General features: G+C 43.5%; 1 protein-coding gene across 1 annotated transcript in view; it reads left to right on the forward strand.

Moving 5' to 3' along the window:
• The window catches only part of pcdh15b (protocadherin-related 15b), an 843,531-nt gene that overhangs the window by 716,998 nt on the left and 103,639 nt on the right, over positions 1 to 22,894 (forward strand). Inside the window, exon 28 of the mRNA XM_068053265.1 lies at positions 20,179 to 20,306. Within this exon, the coding sequence (XP_067909366.1) occupies positions 20,179 to 20,306 (128 nt within the window). The remainder of the gene's footprint in view (positions 1 to 20,178; positions 20,307 to 22,894) is intronic.

A 22,894-nucleotide genomic window follows, 5' to 3' on the forward strand; every position in this document is an offset into this window, starting at 1 on the left:
GGCAGCAGTGTGTACCATCTACAAGATGCACTGCAGCAATGCACCAAGGCTCCTTAGACAGCACCTTCCAAACCCACGACCTCTACAAACTAGAAGGACAAGGGCAGCAAATGCATGGGAACATCACCACCTGCAAGTTCCCCTCCAAGTCACACACCATCCTGACTTGGAACTATATCGCCGTTCCTTCACTGTCGCTGGGTCAAAATCCTGGAACTCCCTTCCTAACAGCACTGTGGGTTTACCTACCCCATATGGACTGCAGCGGTTCAAGAAGGCAGCTCACCACCACCTTCTCAAGGGCAATTAGGGATGAGCAATAAATGCTGGCCTAGCCAGCGACGCCCACATCCCATGAATGAATTTTTAAAAAAAATAAGATTCTGAGGGGTCTCGACAGGGTGGATGTGGAAAAGATGTCCTCTTGTGGGAGAATCTAGAACTAGGTGTCACTATTTAAAAATAAGGGTTCGCCCATTTACGACAGAGACGAGGAGAAATTTATTTTTCTCAGAGGGTCATGAGTCTTTGGAACTCTTCCTCAAAAGGCGGTGGAAGCAGAGTCTTTGAATATTTTTAAAACAGAGGTAGATAGATTCTTGATAAGCAAGGTGGTGAAAGATTATTGGGGTTGGCGGGAATGTGGAGTTGAGGTTACAATCAAATCAGCCATGATCTTATTGAATGGTGGAGCAGCCTCCAGGGGCTGAGTGGCCTGCTCCTGCTCCTAATTCGTATGTTCGTATGTAAGCACCTCACCTTGTTCCACCCCTCTCACCTCCCTTTTAAAATCCTTGTTGTCTACTCCTGCATTTCACCCCTCGCCACTCAACCCCAAGCCCCACTTCAAGTTTCTCAGCAAGATATCTTCCCTCCAGTCATTTGCCACTGGACTTTATAAATCCCAGTTGCCTAGCCTTTGACACTCCATCCACTGTAATAGTTTATCTGCCGACAGGTCACTGCCTCATACCCAGCTTTGATATACTTGCACCCAGTAAAATCCTTCCGCTCTTCCATCAAGGTTGATACCACCTTTGCTCCTACAATTTCAAGGGGTGCAAATTTGAATATATCTGGCACACAACTAATTTAGCCATCAATCAGCACATCTGGCTTGAATGCATCTAGTGCTATTGGGCCACATTTTCCTCTGTTAAAATCTTTCACTACTCCAGGATCATCCTAGAGATCATAAATAACCCCTCACTTCTTTTCTCTGATATCAAGCCTCTCCTTCAACCCCTCTCTCCTGTGTCCTACACCCTAGCTTCCAACAAGTGTGGAGTGTACATGAACTTCTTTGTCACCCAAGATTGAGAGCTTCCATTCAGTTGTATCAGCTGCTTTTCCCATTCCTCTTGTCCACCAAGCCAAGCCTCCTTCCAAACCATGTCCTAACCCTCCTGTCCTAACCCTGAACCCGCCTCTGTCTCTAGTTTCACACCCTGCATCTCTCATGCCCTCTCCAAGCTTATGTCTTCCATGAGACCCACCTCCTGCTTTTGTAACCCCGTTCCTACCAAACTGCTTACTGTTCAACATCCCCATGGTATCTATCATTGTAAATGGATCCCTCCTCAGGTATTGTCCCCCTCCTCTCAAAAGCCATCGTCACCACCAAATCTATGCCTATCTTTCTTGTAACTCCATGTTTAGATCTATCTAATAAGGTTTCCATCCCTACCACAGAGCTGAAACAACCGTAACTAATGTACAAATAATTTCTATGACCGTAGTGCATTACCCCTCCTCACCCACCTTGACCACTCTGCAGCCTTTGACACAGTCTACCGTACCATCCTTCTACAATGCCTTTCATCTGGTGTCCAGATAAATGCAATTTACTTCACTTGATTCCATGCTTACCCATCTGAATATAGCTAGAGCAAATCTAGCAATGACTTCTGTTCCTGCACCGGTACTAGTACACCTGTCCATGGCCCTTCATTTATATGTTGCTCCTTGGCAACATCATCTGTAGATTGGGTTCAGCTTCCACAGGTGTACTGACCACACCCAAATCTATATCCACTATTAGGATGATTGAAGCCATTGTCTTTGGCCCCGCAACAAACTGCATACCCTAACCACCAACCTCAGCGTCCTATTTAGCCCAGACTTGAGATTCTGATCCCATATATTCTCCATTACAATGATTGCCTACTTCCATCTCCATAGCAATGTTTGCTTCAACCCTTTTGCTGCTGAAACCCTCATCATTACCTTTGCCACCTGCAGATTTGATTATTCCAATGTTCTCTTAGTCTATCCTTCGCCTTCTGAAAAACTTCAAATCATCCAAAACTCTGCTACCCCTATCTTATCTCATGCTCACCTATCACCCATGTCCTTGCTTTCCTTTAGCTCTGGTCTTTTGTGAATCCCCCTGCCATCACTCAACCAATGGCTGCCATGCCTTCAGATATCTATGCCCCCTCTCAGGAATTCCCTCCCTAAAGTCTCCCTCATTCAGGCCCTCCTTAAAACCCATCTCTTCGATCAAACTTTATTTCTCCCTTCTAAGTGTTTCCGTCTTTCTGCCCAATATTCATTTTTGTCTGATTTACATCTGTGTGAAGCACCTTGGCATGTTTTCTACATTGCAGGTGCTGTATTAATGTAAGTTGTGTTCGTTGTTTCTGCCGAAGGGAGGCACTGGAAAAGTCTGGGATTAGTTGAACAATGGTTTTCCCTTCCTCCTAAATAGAACTATCAGATATAAACCTTTCACGTGTATTCTTCTTCATGACTAAGATTGGAAGCTCACTATGGAGAAATTTGGATGCAAGTCCGATGCTTTACTATCACATTGGAGTATGAATAAATTAAGGCAATGCTCTTGGTGTAATTTTAATCTCATCTCTTTTAATTGATACATTTGAGTACAGCTTTGTATTGTTTTGGTTTACTGCAGAGCAATTTAGTATATCCTCCCTGACCTTCTCTGACAGGTTCTCCTCTGGTTCACTTCTGTGGAAGTGTGTTTTGAAAGGGAAAGTCCATTTGTTAATAAATAATATGTATTTCTCAGCATTGCAGGCTAGTTCAAACTGTTTCAGAATTTCTCTGGTGGCTTGGATCCTTCATATGGATGGAAATAAATGTTAATATACAACGTGAGACTGTTTTGAGAAAGCAAATGTAAAGTGAACTATAGTCTAGGGCCCATAAAAAACCAAAAAGGTAACCTATGTGTAGGGGCGGAAGATGTTGGTATCGTTCTTAATGAATATTTTACATTTGTCTTCACAAAAGAGGGGGACGATGCAGATATTGTAGTCAAGGAGGAGGAGTGTGAAGTATTGGATGGGATAAACATAGGGAGAGAGGAAGTATTAATAGGACTAGCATCTTTGAAAGTGGATAAATCACCAGGGCCAGAGGAAATGTACCCTAGACTGTTAAAAGAAGCAAGAGAGGAAATAGCAGAAGGTCTGACCATGATTTTCCAGTCCTCACTGGATACAGGTATGGTGCTGGAGAATTGGAGAACTGCTAACGTTGTACCTCTGTTTAAAAAGGGACTGAAGGATAGACCAAATAATTACAGGTCAGTCAGTCTAACTTCAGTAGTGGGCAAATCATTGGAATCTATTCTGAGAGACAGGATAAACTGTCACTTGGAAAGGCATAGGTTAATCAAGGATAGTCAGCATGGATTTGTTAAGGGAAGATCTTATTTGACCAACTTGTTCGCATTTTTTGAAGAAGTAACATGGAAGATAGATGAGGGTAGTGCAGTTGATGTGGTCCACACGGATTTTAGCAAGGCTTTTGACAAGGTCCACATGGCACACTGGTTAAGAAAAGAAAATCCCATGGGATACATTGGGCGGCACAGTGGCGCAGTGGTTAGCACCACAGCCTCACAGCTCCAGCGACCCGGGTTCAATTCTGGGTACTGCCTGTGTGGAGTTTGCAAGTTCTCCCTGTGTTTGCGTGGGTTTCCTCCGGGTGCTCCGGTTTCCTCCCACATGCCAAAGACTTGCAGGTTGATAGGTAAATTGGCAATTAGCAATTGCCCCTAGTGTAGGTAGGTGGTAGGGAAATATAGGGACAGGTGGGGATGTGGTAGGAATATGGGATTAGTGTAGCATTAGTATAAATGGGTGGTTGATGGTCGGCACAGACTCAGTGGGCCGAAGGGCCTGTTTCAGTGCTGTATCTCTAAACTAAACTAAATACAGGGAAATGCAGCAAAGTGGATACAAAATTGGCTCAGTGGCAGGGAACAAAGGGTAATTGTTGACGGGTGTTTTAGCAACTGGAGGGCTGTTTCCAATGGCGTTCTGCAGGGCTCACTACTGGGCCCCCTGCTTTTTGTGGTATATATTAACGATTTGGATGTAAATGTAGGGGGCATGATCAAGATGTTTGCAGACGACACAATGATTGGCCATGTGGCAGATAGGGAGGAGGATAGCTGTAGGCTGCAGAAAGATATTGATGGTCTGGTCAGATGTGCAGAAAAGTGGCAAATGGAATTCAACCTGGAGAAGTGTGAGGTGATGCATTTGGGGAGGTCAAACAAGGCTCACGATAAATGGGAAAATACTGAGAAGTGTAGAGGAAGTAAGGAGCCTTGGAGTGAATTTCCACAGATCCCTGAAGGTAGCAGGACAAGTCGAAAAGGGGGTTATGAAGGCATATGGAATCCTTTCCTTTATTAGCCAAGGTGTAGAATATAAGAGCGGGGAGGTTATGCTGGAACTGTATAACTCATAGGTTAGGCCACACCTTGAGTACTGTGTGCAGTTCTGGTCACCTCATTACAGAAAGTATGTAATTGCACTCGAGATGGTACAGAGGAGAGTTACAAGGAGATTTACAAGGATGTTGCCAGGACTGGAAAAATGCAGCTGTGAGGAAAGATTTGATAGGCTGGTGTTGTTCTCCTTGGAACACTGAGGGGAGATTTGATTGAGATGTACAAAATTGTGAGGGGCCTGGATAGATTGGATGTGAAGGGCCTATTCACCTGAGCAGATAGGTCAGTGACGAGGGGGCATAGATTTAAAGTGATTGGTAGAAAATTAGAGGGGAGGTGAGAAAAACATTTTCACCCAAAGTGTGCTGGGATCTGGAACTCACTGCCTGCAAGGGTAGTTGAGGCAGAAACTCTCAACTCATTCAAAAGGAGTCTGGATATGCACCTCAAGTGCTGTAATCTGCAGGGTTATGGACCAAATGCTGGAAAGTGGGTTAAGAATAAGTGGATCGTTTTTCAGCTGGCACAGACACGATGGGCCAAGTGACCTCTTTCTGTACCTTAAACTTTCTATGATTCTATGAAAATATTTTTCGTGATATCAGTTGAACAATTCTTAATGTATTATTTTTGGCTGAATAGTGGGCATTCCTTTATGCACTATTTTAACCAAGGTGTTACTTTGTTTATTTTAATATTAATTTGTGTTAATGACTTCACTGAAATAAATGACAAAAATATGTTGAACGAGCCCACTAAGTCTTGGCCCACAGTCAATTGTAGGTTCCTTTATCTTTTGTTTCCCTTTCCCATTCCTTGTTAACTGGGAGGACAGATTTTGATGGGTTTTCAATCTGTTCACATATCAACCCACGCTTGATGTCCCCTAATCACCCTTGTCTTTCCTTGTACTCTTCAAACTTGGTTGGATTGTACACAATGGACCTTGACCACCCCCCTCCCCCCACCGAGCGCCCCCCCCCCCCCCCCCTCCACCCAGCACACGATGGAATTTGAAGCTCATTTAGAGCTTTTTGTTCTTAACTATAACTTTGGTGATTTATCTACAAAGCAACAATTCTAATTTTTTTTTAGTATAATTTAAGATAAAGAAAGGCCTAAATGTTAACCATCTAAAATGTTCAATGAGATTTTGTTCAAATCTGTACTTAAAATTGTGCTTTCTATCTTTATAATTTCATGAGCCAATACTAACAACCTTTCTACTGAATTTATTTCCTGAATTTTTGCAAGGGAGCATGAAGGACAAGAATATATTGTGAAAACTGCTTCACTCTTCTAAATTAATTGGAACAGGAACTTAGTGACAAAAAAAACAATGTTTCAAGCAGCAAGAAAAATAAATCTCCAAGCTGCAATCAGGAGAATAGTAACTTGTCTTCTTTATTGCTCCCTGCCGCCAGCGCTCCCAGACATTGTATATAAAATGTCAGCTGAGCCAGCACACTAAGTACTACATGCTGATTTAAATAGCAAGATTTTAATTATATGAAATGCACAGCCAGAGGAAAACAACATTATGCAATACAGCTTGCAATTTGCATCAAGTCTGCACAAAAACTGATGCTATTTTTGGCAGGACGAAATTTTATGATTAACACGTTGGATCGATTGTTGCTCTTTTGCCCCTCCATTTAAAGGTTTTTCATTTTAGTTTCATCTCCGATCCTTCCGCCCCTCCCCTAATTTCAGTGATTTATGCTGGTGTACACCCCATGTGTGACAGTCGTCTTCGAAGCCCTAGACCAAGTGGCCATTTTTCACTAAATGAATCCTATAGAATGACGATTGGCAGTATCTGGCATATAGAGTATCGGCATTCCCTATCTGATTTAAATCCTGTCATCGTGTTGCATGCACATATTCATTTCTATCAAGTGACAAAGAGCAGTGATAGGAACAGAAACTCTGTTTAATCTTTTTCATCTTCAGAAACTCAGAGACACAGGACAATTGCAGCATTTCTGCTGCCACCTCAGCTGAGACCAGCTAACCTCATACAGACTTGGAACTAAACAGAGGTCATTCCTGATTAAATTGGTGTAATCACATAGCATGTGGTGCATTAACCCACCTAGCAGCCAGAATGAAGGAGTGTCATCTTCCTTATTTTTACGTCTTATCAGGAAAAGATTTCAATAGCTTTCCAAGACTCAGCCATTTGAAAGAAATGTAAACATTTATTTTAATATCACATTTGAAGTTTCTAAACACTCACCATTTCTCTTTATACTAACGATTGTGGTTGCGCAGACAACACACAAATATAGTGTTCAGTTTAATTTCCAGTGCATAGGAGTTGATAATAATTGTCAATTAAAATAGTTCATCATATGTCAAGCTGTGTATCTAGTGGCATGCTTAATTCACAAGGTCACAGTTTAATTACAGATAAGGGGGCTGTTCAGTCCTTCTTAGTTCATTCATCCAGAATTACCTAAGTTCCCCATTTGAAGCTGGTTTAAAGCTGGAATAGTATTGAGCTTGGAGGGGGCTTTCCTAGCCTTCTGCCTCATTTTCGTCACCCTGAGCCCTGTGCCCAAACTCTTTCTGATTAGAGGATCAGAGAAGATCAAGCAGCAAAGAGCAAGAGACACAAGGGTAAGTCTTTTCTTTCCCATTCCGCACCCGCAGCTCCACCCCCCCCTCGGCCCCTGGCCCCTGGCCCCTGGCCCCCACCAATGGACCTGAATTGGCAATGTAGTCCCTCTGGACAGGAACCAGAAGGACAAGATGCTGGCAGCATCTATTACCATTGCTATGAGTCCCTTAGGCCTAAAGCGTTGCAGGTACTCAGCCCTGCCAGGGAGGGCCTGTGCCTGTGGAGCATTGACTTTTGGAAATTACCTGAGCCTGAATTTATTGCAGGCTGAATACACTTTGGATGCATTTCACCTGCCTGGCCACTAAATGGCAGGGTGCACAGGAAAATCAGTCCTTACATGTCAGACCATTAATTGGGTATTGATTTGCACTGAAATCAAGAGAAATTAGTTTAATTTGTCTAACTATCCCCTTTCTTCCCTTTACAATTTCTCGACTTTATGCTTTCATTCCAGTTTTATTATAATAAATGACTGGGGAAGAAATTCCATGTATTAGGTAATTGTACAATTGTATTGCAACATCTTGTTTTTATTCGTTCATAGGATGTGGACGCGCTGGATAGGGCAGCCTTTATTGCCCATCCCTAATTGCCCTTGGGAAGGTGGTGGTGAGCTGCCTTCTTGAACAGCTGCAGTCCACCTGGTGTAGGTACACCCACAGTGCAGTTAAGACGGGAGTTCCAGGATTTTGACCCAGCAACAGTGAAGGAATGGCAATATAGTTCCAAATCAGGATGGTGTGTGGCTAAGAGGGGAACTTACAGGTGGTGGTGTTCCCATGCATCCACTGCCCATGATTGTCTAGTTGGTAGAGGTTGTGGGTTTGGAAGGTTCTGTCTAAAGAGCCTTGGTGAGTTGCTGCAGTGCATCTTGTAGATGGTACACATTTCTGCCACTGTGTGTTGGTGGTAGAGGGATTGAACGTTGAAGGTGGCAGATGGGGTGCACATCAAGCGGACTGCTTTGTCCTGGATGGTGTCAGGTTTCTTGAGTGTTGTTGGAGCTGCATCCATCCAGGCAAGTGGAGAATATCATCACACTCCAGATTTGTGCCTTGTAGATGATGGATAGGCACTGGGGAGACAGGATGTGAGTTACTCGCCAAAGAATTCCCGGCCTCTGACCTGCTCTAGTAGCCACAGTATTAATGTGGCTGGTCCAGTTCAATTTCTGGTCTATGGTAACATCCAGGATGTTGATAGTGGGGGATTCAGCAATGGTACATCAAGGGGAGATGGTAAGATTCGCTCTTGTTAGAGATGGCCGTTGCCTGGCATGTGTGGCGTGAATGTTACTTGCCACTTATCAGCCAAATGTTGAATGTTGTCCAGGTCTTGTTGCATCTAGACATGGGCTGCTTCAGTATCTGAGAAGTCACGATTGGTGCTGAACATTGTTCAATCATCAGCGAACATCCCCACTTCTGACCTTATGATTGAAAGAAGGTCATTGATGAAGCAGCTGAAGATGATTGGGCCTAGGACACTACCCTGAGGAACTCCTCTAGCAATGTTCTGGGACTGAGATGATTGACCTCCAACAACCACAACCATCTTCCTTTGTGCTAGGTATGACTCCAACCAGCGAAGAGTTTTCCCCCTGATTCCCATTGATTCCAGTTTTGCTCGGGCTCCTTGATGCCATACTCAGTCAAATGTTGCCTTAATGTCAAGGGCAGTCACTCACACCTCACCTGTTGAGTTCAGCTCTTTTGTCCAAGACTGTAATGAGGTCAGGAGCTGAGTGGCCCTGACACAACCCCAATTGAGAGTCAGTGAGCAAGTTATTACTGAGCAAGTGCCGCTTGATAGCACTGTCAACGACCCCTTCCATCACTTTACTGATGATTGAGAGTAGACTGATGGGGTGGTAATTGGCCATGTTGGATTTGTCCTGCTTTTTGTGGACAGGACATACCTGGGCAATTTTCCACATTGTCGTGTAGATGCCAGTATTGTAGCTGCACCGGAACAGCTTGGCTAGGGGCATGGCTAGTTCTGGAGTGCAACTCATCAGCAGTATTACAGGAATGTTGTCATGGCCCATAGCCTTTGCAGTATCCAGTGCCTTCAGCCGTTTCTTGATATCACGTGGAGTGAATCAGTTTGACTGAAGACTGGTATCTGTGATGCTGGGGACCTGAGGAGGAAGCCGAGATGGATCATCCACTCAGCACTTCTGGCTGAAGATTGATGCAAATGCTTGAGCCTTGTCTTTTGCACTGATGTGTTGGGCTCCCCCATCATTGAGAATGGGGATATTTGTGGAGCCTGCTCCTCCTGTCAGTTTAATTGTCCACCACCATTCACGACTGGATCTGTCAGGACTGCAGTACTTAGATCTGATCCGTTGCAGGATTGCTAAGCCCTATCGCATGCTTCTTTCGCTGTTTGGCATGCAAGTAGTCCTGTGTTGTAGCTTCACCAGGCTGACAAATTGTTGCTCTTCATCAATCAACATGGGTCAAAATCCTGGAAGTCCCTTCCGAACAGCACTGTGGGTGTACCTACCCCACATGGACTACAACAGTTCAAAAAGGCAGCTCACCACCACCTTGTCGAGGGCAATTAGGGATAGGCAAAAAATGCTGGCCTAGCCAGCGACGCCCACATCCCGTGAACAAATTTTAAAAATGTTTGACCACTGGGAATATAGGTCGGCAGTGTCCGATGTCTGTGTCTGCTTCCACATGTTTGAGGGATGCATTGGTCTGTTAAGTGTAATTCAATCTGGCATTAACAGGGCAACAACCTCACTGAATCCAACAACAGCACAGCAGTCTGATAGATCTCCTGCGGAGGCCACCACCATCCTTTCACATGAGGAGGGGAGTCAACAGAGTTTTCAGGAAAATCTGGTTGTCACTCACTTCAGTTGAGGGAATTTCCTGTGCTAAGATGATACCAGGTCACACATGCTCACACATTAGGAGAACCCAACATCCACTGGAGACACTACAGTAAAACAGTAAAACACATCACCGGCCATTACTGAATCTGTCTTTCTTCTTTCGTCACACCAGAAAACTGTTCCTTTTGTAAGGTCTCCTGTAGTCCTATTCATAATAAAAACAACATATTTAAAAATACTTGCATTTATCTTGCATCTTTCACAACTTCAGGACATCCCAAAGCATTTTATAGGAGGTATGATAAGTAAATTCGCAGATGACACGAAAATTGGTGGTGTCGTAAATAGTGAGGAGGAAAGCCTTAGATTACAGGACGATATAGATGGGTTGGTAAGATGGATGGAGCTGTGGCAAATGGAATTTAATCCTGAGAAGTGTGAGGTGATGCATTTTGGGAGGACTAACAAGGCAAGGGAATATACAATGGGTGGTAGGAGCCTAGGAAGTACTGACGGTCAGAGGGATTTTGGTGTACTTGTCCATAGATCACTGAAGGCAGCAGCACAGGTAGATAAGGTGGTTAGGAAGGCATATGGGATACTTGCCTTTATCAGCTGAGGCATAGAATATAAGAGCAGGGAGGTTATGATGGAGCTGTATAAAACACTAGTTAGGCCACAGCTGGAGTACTGTGTACAATTCTGGTCACCACACTATAGGAAGGATGTGATTGCACTGGAGATGGTGCAGAGGAGATTCACCAGGATGTTGCCTGGGCTGGTGCATTTCAGCTATGAAGAGAGACTGAAAAGGCTAGGGTTGTTTTCCTTAGAGCAGAGAAGGCTGAGGGGGGACATGATTGAGGTATACAAAATTATGAGGGGCATTGATAGGTTAGATAGGAAGTAACTTTTTCCCTTAGTCGAGGGGTCAATAACCATGGGGCATAGATTTAAGGTTTTGAGGAAAAAAAATTTCACCCAGACAGTGGTTGGAATCTGGAACACACTGCCTGAAGGGGTGGTAGAGGCAGGAACCCTCACAACATTTAAGAAGTATTTAGATGAGCACTTGAAACACCATAGCATACAATGCTACGGGTCAAGTGTTGAAAAATGGGATTAGAAAAGTTAGGTGCTTGATGGCCGGCACAGACACAATGGGCCGAAGGGTCTGTTTCTGTGCTGTATAACTCTATGACTCTAAAGTACTTTGTTTGAAGTATAGTCACTGTTGTAATATGGGAAATGCACAACTAATTTGTGCACAGCAAGGTCTCATGAACAGCATTATGATGACCAGATAATCTGTTTTAGTGATGTTGGTTGAGAGATAAATATTGGCCAGGACACCAGGCAGAACTGTCCTGCTCTTCTTGAAATACTGTCATTGATCTTTTATGTCCACTGGAGAGGGCAGACAGGGCCTTGGTTTAATGTTTTATCAAATAGCTGGCACCTCTGATAGTGGAGCACTTCCTCAGTAATCCAGTGGGAGTGTCAGCCTGGATTATGTGCTCAAATCTCTGGAGGGGGACTGAGCCCACAACTTTCTACCTCAGAGGCAAGAGTGCTACCACTGAACCACAACTGAAATTAAATAACATCTGGAGCGTGGGTAAAGATAGTGGTGAGAAAGAATTTGTTTTCTGAGTGAGTAAAATATATATATATATATATATATATGGCTTCTGTACATGTCTCTGGTGGTGCCCTCAGCTGGTTTCCTAACAGCAGTACTGCTGCTGGAAACAAACTTAACTTGTTGATCTTCAGTATTCATGAGGGAATGATGGAGAGATCAATGGCATTTTGTACTGCTGATAGGAATGCTTCGAACACTTAAAGCAGAGGGCTCCCTGCCTAGCAATGGGACACCAGAAGAAGATATAATCAGAGTTGCATGACCTGAGAGGTGGACTGCTGGCATGAGTATCAAAATCTAGCCCTGCATAGAGCACTGGTGATGGGTATCACCTCCTGGCTACTGCTAACGTGCTTGAGGATAGAACAATTTGCATCTGTTTAGACATGACCTTCCACATGGCTGACTATTATTTCTCCAAGATGATCTCGCCTAAAGCACAAGGTGTGTTGGATGGTAGATCACAGGGTAGAAACTGTGGCCAACATGCAACACTGACATTGCTATTAAGGCATTCCACACACCTGCATATGGAAGAGATGACTTCGTACCATAAAGCAATGAAAGATTGCTGACTTTCTGGTGAGATGCATGGGACATAATAATAAGCAACACCATTGCAGTGTCCAACAGGAACACCCACTTCAGTTTCTACCATCCTCATCCAGACTTTCCAATGCACACCAGTACACTAGTCCAACAGCTGGATTATTTTTACCAAAGAGCTGAGGAATCTGGGGCGTGTGCAATTAAGACCACAGCTATGAGAAAACAGCAAGTAGCCCAAAAAGAGTAGGGTGTGAGGTCAAGGGCAAAAGAAGACTTGTATTTTCAGGAATATAAGAAGTCTCAAAATGAGGCATTTTATTTATTTTGGTAACAAATGGAAAGATACAGGTGAAAGAAAATCATGATATAAACAAGAAATGCTGGAAATACTCAGCAGGTCTGGCAGCATCTGTAGAGAGAGAATCAGACCTTTCATAAGAACTGTTCTGCTAACTCTGCTTCTCTCTCCACAGATGCTGCCAGACATGCTGAATATTTCTAGCATTTCTTGTTTTATTTCAGATTTCCAGGATCTGTAGTATTTTGCTTTTATGAAAGAAAATCATTATTTATTTTCCTAATATTGGAGGGTTATCTAGGAGGAAGATTGCAATGCTGGTTACAGAGCTGAGCTGTGGAGGCTTCAAGCCTGGAATAATGGTTTGAAGATGTTTATCTTTTGAGGCTTCATCGATTAGTAGATATACAGCTGTAAATGTGACTTGGAGCCGGTGGCATACTTAATAATATTGCGGTGCCACCTAAAGACATGACAAAAATGATGACACCTAGATAAAAAGTGTGTGACATATGAACAGCTGATAGCAGGTCAGCCAACTATTTAAATATTAACTAAATCACAAACCATAAGGCTGGACTTTGGCCTTGGACTGCCTCTTGCAAGACAGTTGGCGATCCAGAGAGAAGAGGAGTTTGACGAAAATGGTTATGAGAAAAACAAAGTACTTTAGAAAAAGATGTTAGAGAAGATAAAGAGAAGAAGCAGCAATATCAGGAAATGTCTAGAAAAGTAAGGTATCAATGGAGAAAGATTGAGGGGGAAGCTTTTCCAAAGAAGAAGGCATCGTTGGGAAAATTGTCTGTGAATGGAAACTAAGAATGAGTGAGAGATGAAACCATTGGATCATTTAGGAAACCTGGTCTATATTTTTGATTAGATAAGGAGCACAGGACATTTTAGGAATAGGAAAAGGAATAATCTCATTCTTTTCTTGATTGGTCTCTGCACCATCTTCACACCATATATTTCTATTCCTCCTTTTCTCCAAAACAGATCTAGGTATCTCCTAAACTTCTGTATTTGCTTCAGTGGGCTTCATTACTCACTGGTAATGTACTGGTATGTTGCATTAGATTTACCATCAGGCTGTACAGGTGTTCAAGTATTTAAGTCGGTGATATGATTTGGATAAGGTTTAAAGTTCCAGCTCTGCTGCTGAGTTCCATGGATTTATGTGAGCTAAAATTGGACCCAACGAAGTCACAAAGTCTCAGGTGACTTAACCTGTTGCCTTCTGCATTGTAAGCAGTAGAACATGCAAAATTGCAAGGATTGTGATAAGTATCCTAAATAAAACAGGAAGAAGGAAACAGTCTTATCAGATTCATGGAACAGAAGTAGAAAAAAACTCTATTCATTTTATTATAAAGTTCTTTTCTGAGCATTGATGCTATGAAACATTGAACTAATTTGGAGATTTCTTTTTCTCCCTGGCTGAGATGCTTCAGACTTGTAAGCATTTTTCTAAAGTCTAATGCCTCCTAATTCGTCGACTGAGAATGTATTAAATCCAATGCACAGTGTCCAGGAGACATGACGATGAGACACTACGGAGACTATAATTCATGATCGCACTATCTTGCATGGTGCTAGCTGCTGGTGAGGTGCTAATGTTCATAGCTAGTCATGTTTATAACTAAGCAAATTTCAAGTTATTTGTGATGTTGATCATATCATCGATATCCATAAATTCTGGAGTATCAAGAAATATTGGGTTTGAGTTTCCCCCTGAATCTTCTGTTTCCACATTATTCTCTTTTTTAAGTTACATTTTATGCATGGGGATACAGATCAAATTAAAAGTATTTGTGTGGGAGAATTCTGGGTAAAGAAGACAAGTAGTTCTAACAGATGAGTTAATCTCAGTTTTGCTGTAACTTTACGAACAACTTTTGAGAAAATAGTTCTGACTAGTAGAGCTCCTAGCTTTTTTGTGAACAATTTGTGTTGATTTTGTTTCCCCGCAAACATTGATTTTTGGAAGGACATTTATTGAAATTGCTCCCTTCTTAAAGAGCTAAAATTTAGGTGACCCCGAGAGTTAAATTAATACAGTTTTAAATTGATTATGAATCTTTTTATTTATTGAATCTCAGTGTCATACATACGGTGAAATAAGTTTACACGCAAAATCATTTTTTCCTATAATGTTGTGACATGATTCTGGAGTTAAGCTAATTACAATTGTCCCCTGCCCTTAAATTTCTTCCCTACATTGCTTAAGACATTAAGTAATTTTCAATGCAGCAGCTTTTTCGGGAGCAGAGAGTGCGAGCGAGTGAGCAGCTGGGAAGGTCAGTTTAAAGTAAACTTAATTTCCTTTTGTTTTCGGCGGAGACCAGGGGGCTGCTGGGTAAGTAAAACCCTATATATTTGGGCCGTTTCAAATAACTTGCCTTTCACTGCAGCAGCTTTTTCGGGAGCAGAGAGTGCGAGCGAGTGAGCAGCTGGGAAGGTCAGTTTAAAGTAAACTTAGTTTCCTTTTGTTTTCGGCGGAGACCAGGGGGCTGCTGGTTAAGTAAAACCCTATATATTTGGGCCATTTCTGAACCCGAGACACTACACTTGTAGTGTCTCCCACCCGCCCTCCTCCTCTAACCAAATAAAAAAGGACTCGGTGGTGTGTAGATAAGGTAAGGCTTTTTCTATTTCTCTTTTTGTTTTATCGTGTGATTAGTTAAAAACTTTTCGTTCCTTTTTCATTTAACTAAGTTTAAGATTAAGATTTAAAATGGCAGGAGATCTCAGACCCGTGACATGCTCCTCTTGCTCAATGTGGGAGCTCAGGGACATGGCTGATGTCCCTGACTCCTTCACGTGCAGGAAGTGTGTCCAGCTGCAGCTCTTGTTAGACCGCATGACGGCTCTGGAGCTGCGGATGGACTCACTTTGGAGCATCCGCGATGCTGAGGAGGTCGTGGAGAGCACGTTTAGCGAATTGGTCACACCGCAGATTAGGATTGCTGAGGGAGAAAGGGAATGGGTGACCAAAAGGCAGAGAAAGAGCAGGAAGGCAGCGCAGGTGTCCCCTGCGGTCATCTCCCTCCACAACAGGTATACCATTTTGGATACTGTTGAGGGAGATGGCTCACCAGGGGAAGGCAGCAGTAGCCAGGTTCATGGCACCGTGGCTGGCTCTGCTGTTCAGAAGGGCGGGAAAAAGAGTGGAAGGGCTATAGTCATAGAGGATTCGATTGTAAGGGGAGTAGATAGGCGGTTCTGTGGTCGAAAACGAGACTCCCGAATGGTATGTTGCCTCTCAGGTGCACGGGTCAGGGATGTCTCAGATCGGCTGCAGAACATTCTGAAGGGGGAGGGTGAACAGCCATTTGTCGTTGTGCACATAGGCACCAATGATATAGGTAAAAAACAGGATGAGGTCCTACAAGCAGAATTTAGGGAATTAGGAGCCAGGTTAAAAAGTAGGACCTCAGAGGTAGTAATCTCCGGATTGCGACCAGTGCCACGTGATAGTCAGAGTAGAAATGAAAGAATAGTCAGGATGAATGCGTGGCTTGAGAGATGGTGCAGGAGGGAGGGGTTCAGATTTTTGGGACATTGGGACCGGTTCTGGGGGAGGTGGGACTATTACAAATTGGACGGTCTACACCTGGGCCGGACTGGAACCAATGTCCTTGGGGGTGCTTTTGCTAACGCTGTTGGGGAGGGTTTAAACTAATGTGGCAGGGGGATGGGAACCAAAAGAGGTCAGTAGAGAGTAAGGATGTAGTAACTAAAGCCTGTAAGGAACTAGATAATGAAGTCAGCGTGACTAAGGGAAAGAGTAGGCAGGGAGCAGATGATGAAAGCAAAGGGACTGGTGGTCTGAGGTGTATTTGTTTTAATGCAAGAAGTGTAGTAGGTAAGTCAGATGAACTTAGGGCTTGGATTAGTACCTGGGAGTATGATGTTATTGCTATTACTGAGACTTGGTTAAGGGAAGGGCATGATTGGCAACTAAATATCCCAGGATACCGATGCTTCAGGTGGGATAGAGAGGGAGGTAAAAGGGGTGGAGGAGTTGCATTACTGGTCAAAGAGGATATCACAGCTGTGCTGAAGGAAGGCACTATGGAGGACTCGAGCTGTGAGGCAATATGGGCAGAACTCAGAAATAGGAAGGGTGCGGTAACAATGTTGGGGCTGTACTACAGGCCTCCCAACAGCTAGCGTGAGATAGAGGTACAAATATGTAAACAGATTATGGAAAGCTGTGGGAGCAACAGGGTGGTGGTGATAGGAGATTTTAATTTTCCCAACATTGACTGGGATTCACTTAGTGTTAGAGGTCTAGATGGAGCAGAATTTGTAAGGAGCATCCAGGAGGGTTTTCTAGAGCAGTATGTAAATAGTCCAACTCGGGAAGGGGCCATACTGGACCTGGTGTTGGGAAATGAGCCGGGCCAGGTGGTTGACGTTTCAGTAGGGGACTACTTTGGGAATAGTGATCACAATTCCGTAAGTTTTAGAATACTCATGGACAAAGACGAGAGTGGTCCTAAAGGAAGAGTGCTAAATTGGGGGAAGGCCAACTATACCAAAATTCGGCAGGAGCTGGGGAATGTAGATTGGGAGCAGCTGTTTGAAGGTAAATCCACATTTGATATGTGGGAGGCTTTTAAAGAGAGGTTGATTAGCGTGCAGGAGAAACATGTTCCTGTGAAAATGAGGGGTAGAAATGGCAAGATTAGGGAACCATGGATGACAGGTGAAATTGTGAGACTAGCTAAGAGGAAAAAGGAAGCATACATAAGGTCTAGGCGGCTGCAGAAAGACGAAGCTTTGAAAGAATATCGGGATTGTAGGCACAATCTGAAACGAGGAATTAAGAGGGCTAAAAGGGGTCATGAAATGTCTTTAGCAAACAGGGTTAAGGAAAATCCCAAAACCTTTTATTCATATATAAGGAGCAAGAGAGTAACTAGAGAAAGGATTGGCCCACTCAAGGACAAAGGAGGAAAGTTATGCGTGGAGTCAGAGAAAATGGGTGAGATTCTAAACGAGTACTTTGCATCGGTATTCACCGAGGAGAGGGACATGACGGATGTTGAGGTTAGGGACAGATGTTTGATTACTCGAGGTCAAGTCGGCATAAGGAGGGAGAAAGTGTTGGGTATTCTAAAAGGCATTAAGGTGGACAAGTCCCCAGGTCCGGATGGAATCTATCCCAGGTTACTGTGGGAAGCGAGAGAGGAAATAGTTGGGGCCTTAACAGATATCTTTGCAATATCCTTAAACACGGGGGAGGTCCTGGAGGACTGGAGAATTGCTAATGTTGTCCCCTTGTTTAAGAAGGGTAGCAGGGATAATCCAGGTAATTATAGACCGGTGAGCCTGACGTCAGTGGTAGGGAAGCTGCTGGAGAAGATACTGAGGGATAGGATCTATTCCCATCTGGAAGAAAATGGGCTTATCAGTGATAGGCAACATGGTTTTGTGCAGGGAAGGTCATGTCTTACCAACTTAATAGAATTCTTTGAGGAAGTGACAAAGTTGATTGATGAGGGAAGGGCTGTAGATGTCATATACATGGACTTCAGTAAGGCGTTTGATAAGGTTCCCCATGGTAGGCTGATGGAGAAAGTGAAGGCGCATGGGGTCCAAGGTGTACTAGCTAGATGGATAAAGAACTGGCTGGGCAACAGGTGACAGAGAGTAGCAGTGGAAGGGAGTTTCTCAAAATGGAGACGTGTGACCAGTGGTGTTCCACAGGGATCCGTGCTGGGACCACTGTTGTTTGTGATATACATAAATGATTTGGAGGAAAGTATAGGTGGTCTGATTAGCAAGTTTGCAGATGACACTAAGATTGGTGGAGTAGCAGATACTGAAGGGGACTGTCAGAGAATACAGCAGAATATAGATAGATTGGAGAGTTGGGCAGAAAAATGGCAGATGGAGTTCAATCAGGGCAAATGCGAGGTGATGCATTTTGGAAGATCCAATTCAAGAGTGAACTACACAGTAAATGGAAAAGTCCTGGGGAAAATTGATGTCCAGAGAGATTTGGGTGTTCAGGTCCATTGTTCCCTGAAGGTGGCAACGCAGGTCAATAGAGTGGTCAAGAAGGCATACGGCATGCTTTCCTTCATCGGACGGGGTATTGAGTACAAGAGTTGGCAGGTCATGTTACAGTTGTATAGGACTTTGGTTCGGCCACATTTGGAATACTGCGTGCAGTTCTGGTCGCCACATTACCAAAAGGATGTGGATGCTTTGGAGAGGGTGCAGAGGAGATTCACCAGGATGTTGCCTGGTATGGAGGGCGCTAGCTATGAAGAGAGGTTGAGTAGATTAGGATTATTTTCATTAGAAAGACGGAGGTTGAGGGGGGACCTGATTGAGGTGTACAAAATCATGAGAGGTATAGACAGAGTGGATAGCAAGAAGCTTTTTCCCAGAGTGGGGGTTTCAATTACAAGGGGACACGAGTTCAAAGTGAAAGGGGAAAAGTTTAGGGGGGATATGCGTGGAAATTTCTTTACGCAGAGGGTGGTGGGTGCATGGAACGCTTTGCCAGCGGAGGTGGTAGACGCGGGCACGATAGCGTCTTTTAAGATGTATCTAGATTGATACATGAATGGGCAGGAAGTAAAGAGATACAAACCCTTAGAAAATAGGCGACAGGTTTAGATAGAGGATTTGGATCGGAGTAGGCTTGGAGGGCCGAAGGGCCTGTTCCTGTGCTGTAATTTTCTTTGTTCTTTGTTCTCTTTGTAATGCTGGGATATAGTTCTTGCAGTATTGATGTCCTACTGGAATTTTATCCAAGTGAATATTTTCCATCTGCGAGCCCAGACTGTGGATAATGACAACTCATTCAACTATGTGCAGTGGAAGGGAAGGGGTGGGGGGGGGATGGGGGCACATTATAACCACACCTGACCCTGTATCACCCAATGTCCACACATGTACATTTTATATCACAATAGTGCTTAAGAATTTAAACCCTGTTTATTTTCCCTTCTACCCACCACCCTCTTAAACAACCTTTCAACACTTGACAAGAATTGTCGAGCCCATTTAGAGTCCTGGTACCAGAAATGGGGTGACTCAGCATAAGCTCAGTAACATATCACAAGGCACATTTGCTATTAAGCTGCCAGGTTGGTGTATTTATGGTGATCTTATATACTTTAATCTAGGCCATATTTGCAGGGAAATGTTGGTTGTCGTAATGAGGAATGTCAGCATGCCAATAATGAGTACTGAAGAAATTGCACACTGACGAGGAAGAACATGTATTCAAATGTAATTGTATATAACACACTTAAAATAATTAGCATTTAAATAACTTGAGATAAAATTCAAGAAATTAATCAATCTTCGTGGGCTGCAAAAATATGTGATCAGCTCACTACAGCAGAACAGTGGAGCCCATCACTTTAGCAAGCTTTAAAAGCTATAATGCTTGCCTTTTTCATAATTTATATGTCTAAATAATGGATATCTTTCAGCAAGCTTCAAGTAAGCAATTTAAAATTTTCTCTTCCAGCAAACACAGCTAAGGTTTTCATTGAGGTACAAGATGAAAATGACCATGCCCCTGTTTTCACCAAGTCTCTCTACCTGGGTGGGGTGACTGAAGATGCCAAGACATTCACCACTGTGCTGCGTGTTAAGGTCAGTGAAGATGATGAATTTTCTGGATAGCGAAGAATCTATAATGATCTATAGTTTTCATTACTAAGTTACTGCAAAAAGCAATAGAAATTACGAATTGTGTCTGACTTGATCTAAATCTTATTTTGTTGCAATGCTGCATGATCCAAAAAAACTAGTATTCATACAAAATCATTTTCAGATGTTAATCCCTGCAAAAAAACTGTATGTTATTACTTTTAAGATAAATTTTGCTGGTAGCCCTTCCCATACACCCCTCCTTATTCAGCTATTGTTTACTTGAAAAATTGAAATTATCCAGTTGTTCAAATTAAGAAATGTAAATAAAATAGTGCAAGAGGCATTTCTGTACAATTTCAATTTGAATTGTAGGTAATTAAGCAACTTGAAATTACAGTTACCAGAATTATTTTTAGCTAGATTTGCTTCATTACATATACTAAATATAGACTAGAACATCTGTGTTTAGAATCCATTGATGTTAGAGTTCTTAGTTAATTTATAGTCTGTGCATTGATTTACCAGCAATCATTTCAAATTACTCATTTAATAAAGAATTGGATTGAAAATGTACTTAATTGTAGGAAAGTCCAAAATTTCATTTTGATATTAATCTTTCCCAAACCAAAAAGTGAACATTAAAGTTAGAACTAATACTGTATTAGCAGTGATAGCAACAGATTTTTTTGTGATATCCTCACTGAACACAACTGTGCATTTCTGATCCTTTCCATTGTGGAAAGGAAAATCAAGCAGGGTGCATGACTGACGACTGAACAGCTACCTTTAGTTCTCTAGTTTACTGACATCACTGGCAGTGAAAATGATCCCAAAGTCATTATTGGGATCCACCAAAAAAGTTTGAACTTACTTCTTCTCAAGCACATTATATGCAATTTTAGGTACCACTGTGCATCTTGCATAAGGAGGGGTAGATTTTCATGATTTTCATGGGCTAAGATGTTATACATGTGGGGATAAAGGAAAAATCACTGGGTAATTCCACCCAGGAGACACTGGGACATCTCTTCAAGTGTGAAATGGTAAGAAATCTTATAAATAGACTATTGCCTCCCCTCTTAGTCAGGGAGTGATGCAGGGAAAGCTTAAAGGAACAGAGAATCTCTGCACTTTAGTGATTTCTTCACTCCAACCAGAGAATTATCTCAAGTAGGACACAGTAGGTAAAGGTTTGATTTATTACATCAGCATTAAAAAACTGAAATGCTTTCATCAATTGTGAAAATTGCTGTCGCTTCATGGATATTCATTTTAAGAATGGTATAAAATGAGCCCTTGAAGATGCGTACTGTGCAATTGTATGCAAAATAGATTTAATTCAAAGGCTGAAATATCCAGCCCTCAATACCCCAATCATTATATTTGGGACTGGAAACTTGCAAATACTGGCCAGAATTTCACGCACCCCCAAAGAGCGGGATGGTGGGGGGGATGGATAAAATGGAGTCAGAGGCTCAGAGGGCCCTTCCCGACCCGCTTCCGCCTCCACCGCCATTTTATGCAGGGCAGCGGTGGCGGAAAACGGCCCACCTGGCCCAGGCCAATCAAAGCCCTTAAGTGGCCAGCTACCACGGGGATTTTATCGTTGGCAAGCGGGTGGGCCAGGCCCGAGAAAAGCCACCTGTTAAAAGTAAGCGACTTTCTTATGGACTGGGGCGGTGCCCTCCTGATCAGGCACCCTGTGCCTGACAGACGGCTGCCCCCGATGCCCCAACCACCCCCAACGCCCAACACACACCCCCCGTCCCTCCAATCAACACCCTTGCCTTGCCAGGGCCCGATCGATCACCCCAGACGAGAACCCAAAAACTTACCTTTACCTGGGACCGTCCTTCCTCTTCCTTTTGATGCTGGGTTGAATGATGAAACAAGCTTTGAGGGGCTGAATGATCTACTCCTGCTCCTGTTACTTATGTTCTTATGTTTTTATGTTCATTTTCTCCCTAAACCTCTCTATGGGCCAAATCTTTAAAGAAGATCAGGGTCAGGATTGGAGGCAGGTGGGCATGAATTTGGCACCGCCAGCTGTCATTCTGGTGTGGTGCCACGATCCAAATGCTGAGCCATTTTCAGAGAGCAAGTGGCGGGTAGCCAATTGAGGGCAAATCAATGTAATTGAGGGCTAGTAAAGTCCTGTTCCTGCGGGCAGGCCACATCGGCCTGGGACACGTCCAGGCCAACGTGGTGGGCTCAGGGCAGGAAAGGTGGGAGGTGCAATTGATAGCGCAAGGGACTCCCCCCTGCACCCGTAATGGCCTTGGCCACAGCTGCGGCTGCTGGCTATCCAGTGGAATGGTTGGCCTTTCAGGGCCATGGCCAGGCAGCTCTGGCCATTTTAAAAATAAAAAAGACCTACCTGACCTTCTCCCCCTCTTTCTCCATCTTCAGATCAGCAGCTCCCACCTAGGCTGGTGGGGCCACTGATCTGTGAGTGCTGGAGGCCCTCCTACTGGTCCTCTAGCCTCAGGAGCCCGCCCACCATCTCTAATTGGATGGTGAGACTGCTCCCTGTCCTTTAATTGGCCAATCCTTTTAAATTAGTGGTGGGCATGTCTGGAGCATACCAT

Source organism: Heterodontus francisci, chromosome 20 (genome assembly GCF_036365525.1).
Source record: "Heterodontus francisci isolate sHetFra1 chromosome 20, sHetFra1.hap1, whole genome shotgun sequence".
NCBI classification, from domain to species: Eukaryota; Metazoa; Chordata; class Chondrichthyes; order Heterodontiformes; family Heterodontidae; genus Heterodontus; species Heterodontus francisci.